Raw genomic sequence first — 19,561 nt, forward strand, 5'->3', positions numbered from 1 at the left:
GAAGATCTGAGAAACGTTCTGGCCGCTGTGTTGAGAAGCGGGCCCTGGCGGGGCGGTCGGGTGGGGGGGGCGGGTCCTCGGAGGGAGGGGGCGGGTCCTGGGAGGGCGGGTTTGGAGGAGCCGGGGCGGAGCTTCCCAAGGCTTTGAATCAAAAGTTGGGGCGAGACCCGGCTCCCGCAGTTTCGGTTCTACTTTGCAGGCGTTTCTGTCGCCGCGGTCGCCAGAGGGTAAGGTGCTTTGAGAAATTCCTTTACTTTTCCTCTGGGAGACAAGGGCCCAGGCCCCTCCTGTGCCTCCTCCTCCTAGACCAACACGCAGGTACCGAGCTCTGCTAACGGCCTCTCGGGGTGTCTGATGGGACTTAAAATCCTCTTTCGATGAAATCCTAGCCTCTCAGTCCACGCCCAGCTTCAGAGTAGGGCGTAAAGCAGCTGGGGCTATGGGTAGGCCACAGTCACGGCTCCCCACCTGCCCCAAAGGGGCACTCGCTTTCCCTAGGACTCTGGAACCACCCTTCCCTACCGGCTCTCGTCCCAAAATTACGTACTCCAAAAATCTCTCGTCCTCCTGCAGCTGAGAGGAGCCCGGGATCTCAGACCTAAGCCAGGTGAGGCTCACTTTATTTTAGCCCCGAAGGTCAGAGTTCAGCTCAGGATACCCATTCATTTGACTCCACCCTCTAGGGGAGAATCTAGATTTTTAGCCTCAGTTCTTCCTCATAAAGGACTGACCCAGACGTTGCTCCTCCCCCAGACATTCTTTCCCATCCCAACTCAGAAAGCAACATAGAAGAGGTTTATGCTCCCTTCCACGAACTTTTTAGGGTCTTTTAAAACCACATCTGTGGCCAGTCTAGCTTCCTTTTTCTTTCTTGTTCCAAAGAATCCCTACCTTTCTATTACACCAGTACCTGCCCAGGTTCAGGAATGGAAGCTTTTCTTCCACACCCAGGCTGGGAGACCTCAGGCATTTCTGCCCCGGGGTGCTGGATAGACATCTTCAGAATCATCTTGTCTCAGAGGATGAAGGGACTCTCTTGGCTGCTGCCCTCAAGCCAGCCCTATCTAACTTCCTTCCTTGGTAATCAGTGACAGCTCAGCAACTTTTCCAGAACAAAATAAGTGCTCCGCTTTCACTTATGAAAGTCCTTTAATGTGAAATAACCTCTGCTTTGCTTTTCCCTCTCGGGAATTGAGCTGTCCTACAATAAAGAGAGGAGTTGAAATGCAGAGATTCCTGATCTGAGAACCACGTGTAACTGCTTGAATTTCCATACCTTCACTTTCTTAGGCTTGAGCTTGCTGAAATTGTGGTGGGGCCCCCTGCCAATCTCAAAAACTTAAAACCAGAGTGACACCCAGCATCCACTCTAACTGAATTTTGTTCTTTCTTCATCAGTGAAAAATACCCCTGAACAATGGGTGCAACATTCTCCCAGCTGGCCTCTCAGGAGGATGAGAACAAATTGATCCTGCCCCCTGACCCAGCCTTTGGCAGCAAGGCTGCCAGCTACTCCAGCACTGGCAACAGCAAGCCTTTCTGTTCCTGTGTGCCATGTGACAGGGCTGCTGGTACTGGCTTTGTAACTTGTCCCACCTGCCAGGGCAGTGGGGAGATTCCTCGAGGTGAGTAGCCGCAGGCTCTGGAAATAGCCTGGGATCCAGGAAAGGCTCTTAACAGCCAGCTGGCCAGCGCCAGGCCCCTCTGAGTCTCCCTGGATGGTGTTAGGTAGTCCGGCTCCTAGTCCCCCAGTTTCAGGCTGGCCCAGGGAGATTCTAACCCTCCCTGGGCTCTCTGCAGAGACCTCCCTCCTGCCCTGGTTGTACCACCCAGCTCCAGGGGATTTCCAGCCTCTCTGCTTCCTTAGCAACCCTGCCGTAGGATTCAGGAAGTTACCATGGCCTCTCCAAAGAAACTGGACTTTTCTGACTTGTGGTGACTTGCAGAAATTCTTCACTCATGTTAATGAAATCTCACCTCCATTCGAGAGGTAGCAAATCTGAGCTGTCAACAGCCAGTGTCCCCAGTCCTGCCCTGGGTCAGAGATGGCATGCTTCTAAGACTGCTCTGTGGGATGGAGGGGTGCTTCTCGCAGGCTGGTACAGGAAACTTGTCATGAACACTTCGTGGCCCTCCTCACCCTCTTTCTCTCTACAGAGCTAGAGAAGCAGCTGGTGGCCCTTATTCCCTATGGGGACCAGAGGCTGAAGCCCAGGCACACGTAAGCCCCTCTTCCTACCCCAGTTCTTCAGGCATTGCCCATGGGGGCAATTACTCTTTGTCATCCCAATGTGCCCTCCTCTACTAAATTTTCTCCATTGGTTCTCCTCCAAAAGCCTGGGCTTCACTGGGCTCAGACATATTAGCACCCTGTTTCCACAGATTTTCCTAGTTAAAGAATCTCAGAGCACAGCAGACCACCTGAGGTCAGTTGGTATCCAAAGCATTACTGCTTCCAAGAAGCATGGCTCCCTTTTGAAGACAGAGAGGACCTCTTGACTCTGCAAGTCCTTCCAGGATGGAGGGAGTTGCCAGTGATTTGGGGAAGTGATTTTTCCTAAGAACTTCTTTTGCTGTGGCAGTTCAGACCTGCTTGTTCTCTTCCCCGTAGAGATGGAAAGCCAGCTACTCCCTGACCTGGGACCCTTCAGAACCTCAGAGGCAGCCATGAGTTTCAACTGTGGGGGCCTGTGACTCTGTTTGTCATCTGGGTCGTTTGACATGAATCCCTGGAGCTCCTCCTCCCAGGGTCCACAGCTTCCATCTGGGAGCCACCACCCAGCCCTCCCTGACCCCTGCATCAGAGTCCAAATCTGGCAGTGCCCCTTAGAAGGTGCTACCAAGGTGCAGTCTCTTTAATGCGTATTACAATTTTGAATTAGACGGACAGACGATGTCTGGTTCTCAATATGAGTATTAAAATTCAGAACTCTCAAAATTCATGTGGACTTCTTCCAGTGATTATAGCTGGCATTGGTTTAGCCTTTGACTATGCACCAGGACTGGGGATTGGTGGCTTTTCCTGAATTAGCCCATAACAGATTGTACAAGGTAGGTAGGTACAATGAATGATTTCCATTTTATAGACAAGGAAACTGAGGCTTAGGGCAGTTAAATGGGTTGTTCAGAGTTACTGGGCCAGTGGGTACAGAGAGCTGGGGATGGACATCAAGCTGCTGGCTTCTCAGTCCTGTGCTTCTCCACACTCTGGGCCACCCCTGACTCTAGGCTGGTCCTCCACACCTGAGGAGCTAAGTAGTGTCCAGTTGTGAGGGGAACTCAGAGGAGAGCCTTGTGTACAGAGAAGAGTATCTGAACAACCCTGGCCAGGTTGCTTCTGTGTTCAGACTTCACTTCCCTACCTGGGTCCTGCTTTCCCACAGGAAACTCTCTGTGTTCCTGGCAGTGTTCATCTGCCTGGTGACCTCCTCCCTCATCGTCTTTTTCCTGTTTCCCCGGACAATCGCCGTGCAGCCTGTGGGCCTCAACTCCTCCACGGTGGCCACTGATGAGGCCAATGTCTACCTCAACATAACGGTGGGTGGGTGCCTGTGCCCCTGTGCCCCTGGGCTCCGACCCCACCTTCCAGGCACCACTTCTCTGAAGCCCTTGTCCCGTGTTCTGACCTTGGGCATGGGTAGCCAGGGATCTTGCGGCACTCAGAGGATGTCAGAAGCCTAAGGAGAAGCCCCTAACAGATTGTGTAGGATTGGAACTGTGAGAGGTTAGAATTGAGGCCAGAGCAGTATTAGGGAGTGGTATGCCTGAGACATTCCGGGTGGGCAGGGGAACAGAAAGAGCCTTGCAGGGTGAGACAGGATTTTGAGACAGCTTAATGTCCCAGTATTCTTGCCTGCAGAACTCCATGGACAGAGAAGCCTGGCAGGCTGCAGTCCATGGGTCACAAAGAGTTGGACAAGACTGAGCGACTAACACTTTCACTTTTACGGTCTTAGTTAAGGTGACCCCTCCAAGGGACTCTGGCACTGGTGCCCCAGCAGCTGAAGCTCTCACTGGAAGTGGGGCTCAATCAGGCTGGGGGTTTTTGAAACTGGTTGACTACTTCTTGCCAAGGATGGTTACTCTCACCCCTCCCTTCCCTGTCTTCCTCCCCAGAGTATCTTGAATATCTCCAATAACAATTACTGCCCTATCACTGTGACCCAGCTGACCATCGAGGTTCTGCACCTGTCCCTCGTGGTGGGACAGGTCTCCCACAGCCTCCTCCTCCACATCGGCTCTTTGGCCAGTGAACAGGTGATTCTCTCTCCCTGGCCAGCCCCACACCCCGCAAGTGTATGGACACAGGTGGGAGGAAGGGGGCAGCTGCAGTTGGGGCTAACCCTATGACCATTTGGTTGACAGATATTTTATGCAGTGGCCAACAGGATATGGGATGAAAACACATAGTGAGTAGCCCTTGATCTCTTCTTCCTCACCTCCTTCCTGGTTGGAAACTCAGTTTGAACCCCCACCAGATTTCTTGATTGCTTAGCAACCCTGCAGCCAGCATTCAGCCTGCACGCTTATGGCCAAGTCTGCAGTTGTGCAAGTGTTCAGGGCCTCCTGTTTGGAGCAGGATTGGAATGAAAACCAGGCTAGAATTGGGTTAATCCTTACAATATATGGGACTTCCCTTGTGGCTCAGTTGGTAGAGTCTGCCTGTAATGTAGGAGACCTGGGTTTGATCCCTGGCTTGGGAAGATCCCCTGGAGAACAGAAAGGCTACCCACTCCAGTATTCTGCCCTGGAGAATTCCATGGACTGTAAAAGTCCATGGAGTCCCAGAGTTGGACACACTGAGCGGCTTTCACTTTCACTTTTACAATATATGACTTTGAGCTCTTCAGCCTGACTCGCTGTCTTCTACTAAGGGAATGGCCAGCACATGCCTGGGCCAGGCCAGTGGGGGTTGGAGGAGTGAAGTGCTCACCTTAGGCAGAGGGAGCGGGAAGGCTTGGGTCCTTGCCTTCCCCATGGAAAGGAGGCCAGGGGCCTGGGACTGCAGGTCTCCTCTGAACTGACAGGATGCTCAGTGTGAAATGTGGTCCTGTGTTCTTCCTTTCTGTCTTTCTCAGCAAAATCTGTACCTGGCTGGAAATCAAAGTCCACCACGTGCTTTTGCACATCCAGTAAGTAGGATTTGAAGCCCTGGTATCCCCTCTCCCACTTTTTTTTTTTTTAATAGTTGTTTATTTTGGCTTTGCTGGGTCTTAGGTTAAGCATGCAGGATCTTTAGTTGTGGCATGTGGACTCTAGTTCCCTGACCAGGGATTGAACCTGGGTCCCCTGAATGGGAAGCTCAGAATCATAGCCACTGGACCACTAGGGAAGTACCCCTCTCCCACCTCCTGACTCCAGCTCCCCCTAGTGGGAAGGAAGTCATCCAAGCTGACTCCATGTATCTGTTGGCCCTTGATAGTGGCAGGTCCAGCCCTTCCTCTACGGTCCACCTTGCTCCTGAGCTGTTGATGTGACACCCGTGGCGCTGCCCGGGACCCAGGTGGGGCAGGTGGGGCAGCTGTCCCAGGAGCCATGACAGAGCAGGAAGCCAGCCCTCCCCAGAGAGCAGAGCAGGGCCAAGGCTTTCCTCTTCCTCCCAGACACAACACCAAAGCCTGCTTTTCCTCTCCAGGGGCACCCTGACCTATTCCTACCTGAGCCGTTCCGAGCAGCTGGTCTTCCAGAGCTATGAATATGTGGACTGCCGGGGAAACACGTCTGTGCCCCACTTGCTGGTCTCTCACCCGCCGTGACCTGTCTGCTGCCCTCAACTCCAGTCGCCTGCCGGCCTGGTCTGTACCTCCCACAACTCCGTGGTGCCCAGTAGGACAATAGTAACTTTGCCAAAGGAAAAACCCTGCTTTATCATACCCTCCCCACCCCATGCACCCCCAGCAGAGGAAGCTTCCTGTGGAAGTTAACTTCATATACACTCATACAGCCCTACACACTGTCTCTTTCTCATACATACACCCATACACACAGTCTCTCTCTCTCTCTCTCTCACACACACACAAATACACACACACACACACCCTCTCTGATTTCCACAGGATCAGAAGCCTGATTCTGCTAGAGGCCAGCACCAGAGGCCTCTGGTTTGGTCTTGAGCAAAGTCTGACCCAACGTTTCCTCAGAGCTGCCTCAGAGGCGTGGAGCAGCACCCACCTTCCTATGCTGAGCACCTTGGTTGCCTGGTTCCTCCAGGGAAGGCCTTCTTCATGCCTGAATGCAGAGAAAACTTTCATTTTATCTGGTTTGACTCCATGGATCCTTTTCCAGTTCTCCACCCAGTGATGGGAATGACTTAGGGATCAGCCCGTGCTGTCACCAGGGCCTTTTGCTTTGGTCATGTGACAGATTGTTGGTGATGGCCTGCTTCTCTCCTGGTAACTTGTTGCCCACCCTTTGGCCAAGGCCCTTTGGCTCTGCCTCCTTCCTGGTTATAGATGGTCTGGGTCTCCAGGAACATAGAGCTGTTCTGCAGCTAAAGCTTCTCTTCTCCATAAAACACTTTTAGCAATATTATTCTCTGCACAGCAGGAACAAAAGGAGAGGAGGGAAGGGAGGCACCTGGCACCCTCTGGGCCTGCACAGGAAAAACAGAGACAAAGCCAGAGTCATTTTAAAAGGTATTTATTGAAGGAGGTCACAACCTTGAGCCCATGTGAGTGGACACAGACAGGTCAGATGGTGCCACAGTCGCCTGTACTATGGTTTCTATCACTCAGACAAGCAGAGAGATGAGCTTGGATGGTGGGGAAAGTTGAACTTGAAGTAGGAAGGATGGAGAAAGGGAATTGGGGACAGAACCTGATGAGTAGCTGACCAGGGGACAAGAGGAAGGAAGGAGTTCATGCCGTCTGCACGCTTTCATGCCTGAGTAACGGGTCAAAGTGGTGCTGGCAACAGCATGAAAGTCCATGAAGTCCAGGCTGGAGCTTGTGCTCTGTGGAGTTTGGAAAATGTAAAGGATTTGTATTGTATTCACTAAACTATACTTAACAGTGTTTAAAAAAGAAAAATAAAGGTCTCCTATAATTGGGAAGGGAGCTGCTGGTGGACACTCCCCGTCTCACAGCCTATTTCTTAATGTCCAGGTGGGCATCAAGGTCTCTTCCTCAGTCCCTGAGCCCCTTGGGAACATGCCCTGCTTCTCTGGCTTCTCTCCCTTTCTCTTGTTACATATCCCTGAAGCCCCATCCCACCTTAATATTCTTGTTCTGTGTCCCCACCCTCCCCATACCTCCCCCAAGTGCTCCTCTCAAGAAACACTGTGCTGAGAGGTTCCTTTGTGCATGCTGAGTCACTGCAGTCATGTCTGACTCTGCGATGCTATGGACTGTAGCCTTCCAGGCTCCTCTGTCCACAGGATTCTCCAGGCAAAAATACTGGAATGTGTTAATTTCCCACCCAAAGGCCATGCTACAATGAAAGGACCCAGGCACCGTCCCCCCTTACCAGTCAAGAGTGGAAGAGGGGATGAGCCTGGGGGACCCCACCTGTCAGTTTCAGGAAGTGGGGAGGGGGATACCTGAGGGCTTTAGAGCCTCTTAGCTGTCTCTGCTACATGGAAAGGCTGAGACCCAGGGAGAAAGAAGCCTATGGATTTGGGGGGGGGGGGCAGTCTGATCAGCGATCAATGCAAAGAAATAGAGGAAAACAACAGAATGAGAAAGACTAGAGATCTCTTCAAGAAAATTAGAGATACCAAGGGAACATGTCATGCAAAGATGGGCTCGATAAAGGACAGAAATGGTATGGACCTAACAGAAGCAGAAGATATTAAGAAGAGGTGGCAAGAATACACAGAAGAACTGTACAAAAAAGATACTCACAATCCAGATAATCACGATGGTGTGATCACTCACCTAGAGCCAGACATCCTGGAATGTGAAGTTAAATGGGAGCATCACTATGAACAAACCTAGTGGAGGTGATGGAATTCCAGTTGAGCTATTTCAAATCCTGAAAGATGATGTTGTGAAAGTGCTGCACTCAATATGTCAGCAAATTTGGAAAACTCAGCAGTGGCCACAGGACCAGAAAAGGTCAGTTTTCATTCCAATCCCAAAGAAAGGCAATGCCAAAGAATCCTCAAACTACTGCACAATTGCACTCATCTCACACTCTAGTAAAGTAATGCTCAAAATTCTCCAAGCCAGGCTTCAGCAATACATGAACTGTGAACTTCCAGATGTTCAAGCTGGTTTTAGGAAAGGCAGAGGAACCAGAGATCAAATTGCCAACATCCACTGGATCGTGGAAAAAGCAAGAGAGTTCCAGAAAAACATCTATTTCTACTTTATTGACTATGCCAAAGCCTTTGACTGTGTGGATCACAATAAACTGTGGAAAACTCTGAAAGAGATGGGCATACCAGACCACCTGACCTGCCTCTTAAGAAACCTGTATGCAGGTCAGGAGGCAACAGTTAGAACTGGACATGGAACAACAGACTGGTTCCAAATAGGAAAAGGAGTACGTCAAGGCTGTATATTGTCACCCTGCTTATTTAACTTATATGCAGAGTACATCATGAGAAACGCTGGGCTGGAAGAAGCACAAGCTGGAATGAAGATTGCTGGGAGAAATATCAATAACCTCAGATATGCAGATGACACCACTCTTATGGCAGAAAGTGAAGAGGAACTCAAAAGCCTGTTGATGAAAGTGAAAGAGGAGAGTGAAAAAGTTGGCTTAAAGCTCAACATTCAGAAAACTAAGATCATGGCATCTGGTCCCATCACTTCATGGGAAATAGATGGGGAAACAGTGGGAACAGTGGCTGACTTTGTTTTTTGCAGATGGTGATTGCAGCCATGAACTTAAAAGACACTTACTGCTTAGAAGGAAAGTTATGACCAACCTAGATAGCATATTAAAAAGCAGAGACATTACTTTGCCGACTAAGGTCCGTCTAGTCAAGGCTATGGTTTTTCCAGTGGTCATGTATGGATGTGAGAGTTGGACTGTGAAGAAAGCTGAAAAGAATTGATGCTTTTGAACTGTGGTGTTGGAGAAGACTCTTGAGAGTCCCTTGGACTGCAAGGAGATCCAACCAGTCCATCCTAAAGGAGACCAGTCCTGAATGTTCATTGGAGGGACTGATGTTGAAGCTGAAACTCCAATACTTTGGCCACCTCATGTGAAGAGTTGACTCATTGGAAAAGGCTCTGATGCTGGGAGGGTTTGGGGGCAGGAGGAGAAGCGGAAAACAGAGGATGAGATGGCTGGATGGCATCACCAACTCAATGGACATGAGTTTGAGTGAACTCTGGGAGTTGGTGATGGACAGGGAAGCTTGGCATGCTGCAATTCATGGGGTCACAAAGAGTTGGACACAGCTGAGCGACTGAACTGAACTAAGCCCCCCTCTTCCTAAGGTCAGGTGTCCTGTGCCTGAGACTGTAGTCCCCCTTTCCTCTGAGTTCTTTATCTCCATCCCTGCCTCTCATCATCAACAGCAGAGTGCCCACAGTGGACCAGACTGACGCTGGACTTGGGGGAGGGGGTCCCTGTCTGCCACTTCTTCCTATCGCTGCCCTAGGTCTGCTCTGGTGTGGTACAACCCCTCCTCCCCCAGCTGAATCTCAGTAAGCATCCTCCAGGGGGCCGGGCTGATGGCTCCAATGAGAGTCATGAACCTGATGAGCTCCCGACAGACCTATCATTGCTAAATAAGGGCCAGTAATGGAGCTGTAGACTTGAGGGGTGCAAAGCCAAGTTCTCCCATAGGTTTTGCCTGGAGAAGCAGGGACTTACCTTCCACTTTCTTCCCACACTCCCTCCATCCTCTTCCTGCTCCTCCTCCTCATCCCAGTCTCACAGAGCCTGACCAGTCTCTTCGATTCTTTCCAGGAAGAAATCATTTTATTCCTGGCTCAGCTCCTCTGCCAGAGTGGATCAGGAGGGACTGGCTTTTGAAGTGGAGGTGTTGCTGGGTCGTAAGAAGGTCGGGTCACTTATCTGATTTTTGCCGATGGCCAGTGGAATCTTGGGTCTATTTCTGAATCACCATTGCTGGATGTAATTTGTTGACTGAGAAAGAGAGACAGGAGGCAAAACAGATCAGCCGTTCCCAGGCCCACTGCTTTTGCTTACTGTATTAAGTAAGCCAAAGGGCTTCCCTGGTGGCTCAGATGGTAAAGCGTCTGCCTGCAATGCGGGAGACCTGTGTTCAATTCCTGGGTCAGGAAGATCCTCTGGAGAAGGAAATGGCAATCCACTCCAGCACTCTTGCCTGGAAAATCCCATGGACGGAGGACCCTGATAGGCTACAGTCCATGGGGTTGCAAAGAGTCAGACATGACTGAGCGATAATTAATAAATTACTTTGAAGCCAAAGGAATCAAAGTGAAATGTAGTGAGTGGCCCAGTCCTCATCTTAAAGGACTAGAATCGGGTTCTCCCATCCTTGGCACCTGTGTCAGGGGAAAAAAAACCTTTCCAAAGCTCATCCTGTTTTATGTAATTCCCAAGACACTCAAGAGTCTTCCTGGGTTTGATGGTCTACAATTAGCTGGACATTAAGCTAAGTGCTTCAAATGCCTTCCTTTTTAATCCAGTCCTCATGACACCGCTACTATGGAACTGGTATCATTCTCCTTTAATGGATGGGCAGCTGAGGCTCAGAGAGTGAGTCAGGCTACCAGAGAGTGGTGATCCTGAGACCATACCTCTTACTTCAGGTCTTACCTCCCTCCTGCCTAGCTGGCTCTACCCTAATCAGCCTCCAGATTTTGCTTCTTTGTACCTGTCCAGCCTTCCCAACTAGACTGTCAGCCCCTTCACTTACACTTAGTGCTGAGCAATGGGGCCTACAAAGACATTCTTATGGGGCGAGGAATGGGCCATCCAGAAATGACTGAACAGCTTCAGTCCCCTCTCCCAACTCCTGCCAAGGAAGCCTTTCTAGACTCCCCCACACTTAGACGCAGGCACACTCAGACACGCAGCCAGAAGCTATCTGGCTTTCACACTCTGAATCTGTCTCACCGAGAGTCGTGAGTACTTGGTTTGCGTATCTGGGCTAGATTTCTTGCCACCTGATGAGGAAACAAAGCACAATTACTCATCTGGCAGTTTCTGAGAATGGAACACGACACAGCTGGATTCTTTACCAGGCAGACCATGGCCCCTGTCTAAGGCAAGGCACAGACCCAGCCCACACTGAAAATTCTCTACCAGGAAGCCAGCCTGTGCTTCCCTGTTCCAGACCCCACAGGGCTCAGGATATTGTTGCTAAGCCTACAACTCATCTCCCACCCTCTGTTGGCTCTCTCCCCCATCTGTCCCCCTCACCCTAGAGGAGGGACTGACGACTTCTGAGCCACCCTCTGTGGAAGTTGGCAGGTTTCTCTGCCACCCTAGATTGGCACAAAGCCACTCAGAGAGAGTGACTCCCAAGTAAAGGAGATCCCCCCAAATATGGAATCTTGGCCCTAACCAAGGACTCCCTCCTCACTACCTCCCGCTGCCGGGCATCTAACTTACCAGGACCATGAGGGTTGGTCACCTCTCCTTGGTATGTGTCCTTGTGGGGACCTGGCCTCTGGGAATCCTGGAGGATGTACTGGGGGGTGCACTGAGTAAGACATTCTTGGGCGTTTGGCTGCTTTGCCTGAGGCGGCTGTGGTGGCTGCTGGGACACCTGTGGCGGCTGTGGCATAGGTGGCAACTGTGATTGCGCCAGGGGTGGCTGCGACTTCTGCCGGGACTCCTGAGGTGGCTGGGTTTTCTCCTCACATTGCCGTTCCTGTTCTTGGCGTTTCTTCAGTTCCTGGCAAGAAGCCCCCAACAAGTGGAATCCTCCTCCCACCCCATCCAGTCACCACCTTGCCAGAGACACTGCAGGAAGCAAGACATGGGAATCCTGAGGCAGAGGTGACTGCAGGGTCTCTGTTCCCTGGAGTTGAAGGCTGAGCCATCTTGCCTCACCCACCCACACCCTAAACTGTTTCTATAGCAACAGTGCCCCCTGGTACAGCCCCTGCCCAGTAAACACAGCCTCTGACCACCTACCTCCTAGCTTGAGAGCTATGTGCACTGAAAGCCGTTTGCAGTGCCAGAGAGTAAAGAATAATCTCTCACAAATACCTCAAAACAGCACTGTCCAGTAGAAATATAATGGGTACCATATTTGGAGACAAACGCTTTCACTTTCATATATAATTCAAAATTTTCTATTAGCCACATAACAGAGGAAGAAGAAATAGGTGAAACTAAGTATAACAATGTATTTTATTCAACCCAATACATCCAAAACATAAACTCAATATGATAATATTGATAGTTTATAGTGTTTGTTTTTGTACTAAGTCTTCAAAACACAGAGGGCATATTATACTCAACAGCACATCTGAATTTAGACATTACAGTTTTCCAAAAAAATGTTTGGTTGCAGGATTTCCCTGGTGGCTCAGTGGTAAAGAATCCGCCTGCCAATTCAGGTGACACCAGTTCGATCCCTGACCCCGGAAGATCCCACATGCCGAGGAGCACTTCAGCCCATATAGCACAGCTACTGAGCCTGTGCTCTAGAGCCCACGTGCCACAGCTACTGAAGCCTGCGCTCTGCGGCAAGAGAAGCCGCTGCAAGGGGAAGCCTGTGCACCGAAACTGGAGAGTAGTCCCTGCTCTCGGAAACCAGAGAAAAGCTGGAGCAGCAAGGAAGACCCAGCACACCCGTAAATAAATACATTAATAATAACAGAAGTGTTTGATCAAGGGATTTCTCTAGCAGTCCAGTGGTTAAGAATCCACCTGCCACTGTGGGGGCATGGGTTCGATCCCTGGTCCAGAAAGAGTCCACATGCCATGGGGCAACTAGGCCTGTGCACAATTTCTGAACCCGCACTAGAGCCCACCAGCCACGCTGAAGCCCATGCACCTAGAGCCTCTGCTCCGCACAAGAGAAGCCACTGCAATGGGAAGCCCTCGCACTAGAAAAAGCCTGCATGCAGCAACGAAGACCCATCACAGCCAAAAGTAAAGTAAAACAAATTCTTTAGAAAGGCAAGTTTTATAAAATTAACTTGATATTTCGAGTTCATATAATTTACAATCAAAAAAGTAGATTTACATACCCAAGTTGTTCCAAACATACTTAAAATTTTGCCAGTGTGTAAAGTGGATATTTGTTTTTAAATTTATATTTAAATAAATGTATGTAAAATTTAAAATTCAGTCCTTTAGTCTCCTAGCCACATCCCAAGGGGTATAGCACACAGGCTGGTAGCCACCCTATCAGACAGTGCAGCTTTAAAACCTCCTGTACCTGACCCCTCAGTCCCACATGAGGCCTCAGCCTAGTATAACTGCAAAGCTGAGTCACCCCAATGCACACACACACATCCATGACATCAAAGGTTTCCTCCAGCTCCCAGCAAAACAACATTCACCAGATAATAGCTTTGTGGGGATCTGTCTTCCCTCCCCATCTCCTCCCTATCCCTGGAAGGACCCCGGTGAACCCGGCCCCTCTCATGCACCTGCTCTTGCTGCTGCTGGGCCATCAGCCACCTCTTCCGATCCAAAGCCATCTGCCGCCGACGGGCCTCCCAGTGGTAAGCACTGCCCATGACAGTGAGGGTGACAGAAGGGAGGGGTGACAGAAGGCAGAGGGTGGGGGCAGGCAGAGCCCAGGAGGCTGCCACTGCCCCCACCACTTCTGTCTCCTCTCACCTCAACCCTGTGGCCTGTAACCAGAACCACCTCACAATGTGACCACTACCAGGGCAACTGGGCAGGCCCCCCTCCCCTGCCATGGGAAGGAGGGAGGTGTTCCTCCAAAGCCTCCCAGAGAACACCTTTAAAGCACCTTTCTCTCTCGGGCCCTGAGCAGGTAGAAGACACCTTTTCACCTTAGCTTTGAGTTTCATTGGACCCCAGGGACAATTCCCAAGCAGTCTGACTTTTCCCTCTGGTTTCTTTCTCCTACCCACCCCAGGATTTCAGCATCTTCATCTGGCCCTCTGCTGACCTCTCCTTCTCCTCCTCCCTTAGTTCTCCATCTTACCCCCCGGTTCTGAGTCAAGAAAATGCAAGGACTTCCCTGGTGGTCCAATGATTAAGAATCCACCTGTCAATGCAGAGGACATGGGTTCGATCCCTTGTCTAGGAAGACTCCACATGCCATGGGGCAACTAATCCTGTGTGCCACAACTACTGAAACCCATGAGCCTAGAGCCTGTGCTCCGTAACAAGAGAAGCCACTGCAATAAGAAGCCCGTGCACCACAGCTAAAGAGTAGCCTCAGCTCTCAGCAACCAGACAAAGCCCAAGTGCAGCAACAAGGAACCAGCACAGCCACAAAAAAAATTTTTAATTAAAAAAAAAATCCAACTAACTTTCACTGGGGTCTGAGCTCTGTGAATATAAGGTGGCTTATTAGAAATTACCCTGTTCCTAGGGATTTAATATGCTGGGCTCAAGTCAACCCTCTATCTCTTCTTCTGAACTTGGGCCCAGTCTTACCTCTCTGAGAATCCATTTCATCACCTGGAAAACCAGAAAGGTAATATTTGTTACTGTCCTCCACAGGGTTCCGGAGAAGGCAATGGCACCTCACTCCAGTACTCTTGCCTGGAAAATACCATGGATGGAGGAGCCTGGTAGGCTGCTGTCCATGGGGTCGCTAAGAGTCGGGCACGACTGAGTGACTTCACTTTCACTTTTCACTTTCATGCATTGGAGAAGGAAATGGCAACCCACTCCAGTGTTCTTGCCTGGAGAATTCCAGGGACGGGGGAGCCTGGTGGGCTGCCGTCTATGGGGTTGCACACAGTCGGACACGACTGAAGCGACTTAGTAGTCACAGGGTTCAGTTCGGTTCAGTTCAGTCGCTCAGTCATGTCCGACTCTTTGCAACCCCATGAACCACAGCATGCCAGGCTTCCCTGTCCATCACCAACTCCTGGAGTCCACCCAAACCCATGTCCATCAAGTCGGTGATGCCATCCAACCATCTCATCCGCTGTCATCCCCTTCTCCTCCTGCCCTCAATCTTTCCTAGCATCAGGGTCTTTTCCAGTGAGTCAGTTCTTTGCATCAGGTGGCCAAAGTACTGGAGTTTCAGCTTCAACATCAGTCCTTCCAATGAACACACAGGACTGATCTCCTCTAGGATGGACTAGTTGGATCTCCTTGCAGTCCAAGGGACTCTCAAGAGTCTTCTCCAACACCACAGTTCAAAAGCATCAATTCTTTTCAGCTTTCTTCACAGTCCAACTCTCACATCCATACATGACCACTGGAAAAACCATAGCCTTGACTAGATGGACCTTTGTTGACAAAGTAATGTCTCTTGTTTTTAATATGCTGTCTAGGTTGGTCATAACTTTCCGTCTAAGGAGTAAGCGTCTTTTAAGTTCATGGCTGCAATCACCATCTTCACTGATTTTGGAGCCCCAAAAAATAAAGTCAGCCACTGTTCCCACTGTTTCCCCATCTATTTCCCATGAAGTGATGGGACTGGATGCTGTGATTTTTGTTTTCTGAATGTTGAGCTTTAAGCCAACTTTTTCACTCTCCTCTTTCACTTTCATCAACAGGCTTTTGAGTTCCTCTTCACTTTCTGCCATAAGAGTGGTGTCATCTGCATATCTGAGGTTATTGATATTTCTTCCGGCAATCTTGATTCCAGCCTATGCTTCCTCCAGCCCAGCATTTCTCAAGATGTACTCTGCATATAAGTTAAATAAGCAGGGTGACAATATACAGCCTTGACGTACTCCTTTTCCTATTTGGAACCAGTCTGTTGTTCCATGTCCAGTTCTAACTGTTGCCTCCTGACCTGCATACAGGTTTCTCAAGAGGCAGATCAGGTGGTCTGGTATGCCCATCTCTTTCAGAATTTTCCACATATTGTGATCCACACAGTCAAAGGCTTTGGCATAGTCAATAAAGTAGAAATAGATGTTTTTCTGGAACTCTCTTGCTTTTTTGATGATCCAGTGGATGTTGGCAATTTGATCTCTGGTTCCTCTGCCTTTCCTAAAACCAGCTTGAACACCTGGAAGTTCACGGTTCACATATTGCTAAAGCCTGGCTTGGAGAATTTTGAGCATTACTTTACTAGAGTGTGAGATGAGTGCAATTGTGCAGTAGTTTGAGGATTCTTTGGCATTGCCTTTCTTTGGGATTGGAATGAAAACTGACCTTTTCTGGTCCTGTGGCCACTGCTGAGTTTTCCAAATTTGCTGACATATTGAGTGCAGCACTTTCACAGCATTATCTTTCAGGATTTGAAATAGCTCAACTGGAATTTCATCACCTCCACTAGCTTTGTTCGTAGTGATGCTTTCTAAGGCCCACTTGACGTCACATTCCAGGATGTCTGGCTCTAGGTGAGTGTGAGTGATCACACCATCATGATTATCTGGGTCATGAAGATCTTTTTTGTACAGTTCTTCCGTGTATTCTTGCCAGCTCTTCTTAATACCTTCTCCTTCTGTTGAGTCCATACCATTTCTGTCCTTTATTGAGCCCATCTTGGTATCTCTAATTTTCTTGAAGAGATCTCTAGTCTTTCCCATTCTATTGTTTTCCTCTATTTCTTTGCATTGATTGGTGAGGAAGGCTTTCTTATCTCTCCTTGCTATTCTTTGGAACTCTGCATTCAAATGGGTATATCTTTTATTTTCTCCTTGCTTTCTGCTTCTCTTCTTTCCACAGCTATTTGGAAGGCCTCCTCAGACAGCCATTTTGCTTTTTTGCATTTCTTTTTCTTGGAGATAGTCTTGATTCCTGTATTCTGTACAATATCACGAACCTCCGTCCAGAGTTCATCAGGCACTCTGTCTATCGGATCTAGTCCCTTAAATCTATTTCTCACTTCCACTGTATAGTCATAAGGGATTTGATTTAGGTCATATCTGAATGGTCTAGTGGTTTTCCCTGCTTTCTTCAATATAAGTCTGAATTTGGCAATAAGGAGTTCATGATCTGAGCCACAGTCAGCTCCTGGTCTTGTTTTTGCTGATTGTATAGAGCTTCTCCATCTTTGGCTGCAAAGAATGTAATCAATCTGATTTTGGTGTTGACCTGGTGATGTCACAGGGTTCACACAGGACCAAATGGAGTAATAGATGAGAAACATATGAAATGAAGTATAAAACTGCTGAGCTACAGGTTAGGATTCTTTATTTACCTAATTTGCATCCTGTTGAGGAGGAAAAATTCATTCTCTGGATTTCTAGGTTCTTTGGCTGGTCTAATAATCAAATGGACACAAGATAGATTGCATGCATGCATGCTCAGGCACTCAGTTGTGTCCAACTCTTTGCAGCTCCATGGACTGCAGCCTGCCCAGACTCCTTTGTCCATGGAATTTCCAAGGCAAGAATACTGGAGTGGGTTGCCATTTCCTTCTCCAGGGGATCCTCCCAATCCAGGGATTGAACCCATGTCTCCTGTGTCTCCTCCATTGGCAGGCAGATTCTTTACCACTAAGCCCCCTGGGAAATCCCTAAGACAGATGAACAGGAGCAAAACAAGTGTAATTACATATATTCAGGGATCCCATAAGAATATTAGGGCCTGGGACTTCCCCTTGTGGTCTAGTGGTGAAGAATCTACCTTCCAATGCAGGCAATTCAGGTTTCATCCCTGGTAGGGGAACTAAGATCCCACATGGCCCAAGGCAACTAAGCCCAGGCACCTCAACTAGAGAGAAGCCCAAGCTTTGCAGGTAAGACCTGATTCAGCCAAAAATAAAATAAAATTTCTTAAAAAGAATATGAGACCCAAGGACAGTTGAGGCTCATATGCCATTCTGAGCTAAGGAATGGGATAAAACTGAGGAAGGGGTTCTTCTCTGGTGGTCCAGTGGCTAAGACACCACGTTCCCAATGCAGGGGGCCAGGTTCAATCCCTGGTCAGGGAACTAGATCCTGCATGCTGCAACTTAGGCATTCAAATGCCATAACTTGAGTTCACGTGCCCATGTGCCACAGCTAAGACCTGGCACAGCCAAATTAAAAAAAAAAAACAGAGGAGGGTAAATCACAGGACAAAAAGAGATCATGTGTTTGGTAATGAGATGTTTGCCCTGCTGTGCAGATGAATCTCAGATAAAAGTTTTCTCTGATAATAACTCTCTCTGAGACAAGCCCCCTGTCTAAATTCTTTTAGGCAATTGAGTGAGAGATAAAAAGCTCTTCCTGGGTCTTTGGATCCTCCACTGCCTTGAGCTCAAATCACTGGAGCTGGTGGGTCTGTGAACCTTGCTACATCTCTCTTTTCCTATTTAAATCTTTTGTAGTATTTATTTATTTGGCCGTGTTGGATCTTTATTTTATTTTTTAAATTTTGGCTGTGTCGGGTCTTCGTTGCTGCTCCAGCTTCTCACTGCGGTGGCTTCTCTTGTTGCTAAGCAAGGACTCCAGGGCACTTGGGCTTCAGTAGTTGCAGCTCCTGGGCTCTCGAGCACAGGCTCCGTAGTTGTGGCCCACGAGCTTAGTTGCTCCAAGGCATGTGGGATCTTCCTGGATCAGAAATCCAACCCATGTCTCCTGCATTTGCGGGTGGATTCTTTACCTCTGAGTCACCAAAGAAGCCCTTCCCAGGATCTTTGTTGGGGCACAAGGGCTCCAGAGCATGGAGGGCTCAGTAGTCATAGCATGTAGTTTCCCCAGGCTGCTCTGTCCATGGGGATCCTCCAGGCAAGAATACTGGAGTGGGTTGCCTTGCCCTGCTTCAGGGGATCTTCCCAACCCAAGAATTGAACCCAGGTCTCCCACATTTCAGGTGGATTCTTTACTGTTGAGCCACCAGGGAAGCCCAAATACTGGAGAGGGTTGCCATTTCCTCCTCCAGGGGATCTTCCCAACCCAGGGATCAAACCCAAGTCTCTTTTGTCTCTTGCAATGCCAGGTGGGTTCTTTACCACCCGCACCACTTGGGAAGTCCTGTGGGATCTTAGTTCCCCAATTAGGGTTTGAACCCACCCATGTCCCCTATATTGGAAGGCAGATTCTTAACCACTGGACCACCAGAAAAGTCCCTTTTTCTTCCTTTTTAAAAGAGGTGCTACTCCCTTCTCCTCCTAGCACCCAGGGGTGTTATATGCAACAATAGATACACAAAGTTTTCCAGACACAAAATGTGAAGCTGAGGCTTGTCACTGGACATTTATTTTCACAACACGTATATCTTCCTATAAACTAATTCTACAGACATGTAGGTGGAAAATAACTATTATAAGAGGAAGAGAAAGGCACTTGACTGTCTCAATAATTAAATGGGCAAAAGAGATTGTGGGTTTCTGTTTGTATCCCGTTGTTTCTCCCTCTTCCTCTCTTCCTACCCTAGAAAGAGGGCTTCCGAGGTGGCTCAGTGGTAAAGAATCTACCTGCCAATGTGGGAGATGCAGGCTCGATCCCTTGGTCAGGAAGATCCCTTGGAGGAGGGCATGGCAACCCTATTCTTGCCTGGGAAATTCCATGGACAGAGGAGCCTGGTGGGCTATAGTCCATGGGGCTGCAAAGGGTTGGACAGACCCTAGAAAGAATAGGGTTCAAATGCAAAGATGCTCAGGGTGTGGGAGGTGGGTTGG

At 49.1% G+C, this 19,561-nt stretch overlaps 2 protein-coding genes across 6 annotated transcripts; one reads left to right on the top strand and one right to left on the bottom strand.

Moving 5' to 3' along the window:
- On the top strand, window positions 94-12,432 carry TMEM106A (transmembrane protein 106A). Of its 5 annotated transcripts, none has more exons than XM_018065171.1 (9): window positions 94-227; window positions 1,399-1,625; window positions 2,158-2,221; window positions 3,384-3,537; window positions 4,117-4,257; window positions 4,366-4,409; window positions 5,079-5,132; window positions 5,636-5,795; window positions 12,410-12,432. In XM_018065171.1, the coding sequence occupies exons 2-8, from the start codon at window positions 1,418-1,420 to the stop codon at window positions 5,754-5,756; spliced, it is 786 nt and encodes a 261-aa protein (XP_017920660.1). In that variant the 5' UTR covers window positions 94-227; window positions 1,399-1,417; the 3' UTR covers window positions 5,757-5,795; window positions 12,410-12,432. The 5 variants fall into 5 exon arrangements, with proteins under 5 accessions (XP_017920660.1, XP_017920658.1, XP_017920659.1 ...); XM_018065169.1 differs by lacking the exon at window positions 12,410-12,432 and adding an exon at window positions 574-607 and having other exon boundaries at window positions 5,636-7,078; XM_018065170.1 differs by lacking the exon at window positions 12,410-12,432 and adding an exon at window positions 6,057-7,078.
- On the bottom strand, window positions 9,858-13,746 carry LOC102175055 (putative uncharacterized protein DDB_G0294196). Its single transcript, XM_005693896.3, has 4 exons — window positions 13,497-13,746; window positions 11,500-11,785; window positions 11,002-11,051; window positions 9,858-10,044 (listed from the first exon to the last, which is right to left on the bottom strand). The coding sequence occupies exons 1-4, from the start codon at window positions 13,584-13,586 to the stop codon at window positions 10,018-10,020; spliced, it is 453 nt and encodes a 150-aa protein (XP_005693953.1). The 5' UTR covers window positions 13,587-13,746; the 3' UTR covers window positions 9,858-10,017.

This window comes from Capra hircus, chromosome 19 (assembly GCF_001704415.2).
Source record: "Capra hircus breed San Clemente chromosome 19, ASM170441v1, whole genome shotgun sequence".
NCBI lineage: Eukaryota > Metazoa > Chordata > Mammalia > Artiodactyla > Bovidae > Capra > Capra hircus.

Bases quoted from the DNA above. Each gene is read 5' to 3' on its own strand.
- TMEM106A (XM_018065171.1), top strand. From the start codon at position 1,418: ATGGGTGCAACATTCTCCCAGCTGGCCTCTCAGGAGGATGAGAACAAA. The intron at 1,626-2,157 runs GTGAGTAGCCGC...TTCTCTCTACAG, and splicing joins CAGTGGGGAGATTCCTCGAG to AGCTAGAGAAGCAGCTGGTG. The intron at 5,133-5,635 runs GTAAGTAGGATT...TTTCCTCTCCAG, and splicing joins CACGTGCTTTTGCACATCCA to GGGCACCCTGACCTATTCCT.
- LOC102175055 (XM_005693896.3), bottom strand. From the start codon at position 13,586: ATGGGCAGTGCTTACCACTGGGAGGCCCGTCGGCGGCAGATGGCTTTG. The intron at 11,786-13,496 runs GTGCATGAGAGG...GCTTCTTGCCAG, and splicing joins CCCAGCAGCAGCAAGAGCAG to GAACTGAAGAAACGCCAAGA. The intron at 11,052-11,499 runs GTAAGTTAGATG...TTTCCTCATCAG, and splicing joins GACCAACCCTCATGGTCCTG to GTGGCAAGAAATCTAGCCCA.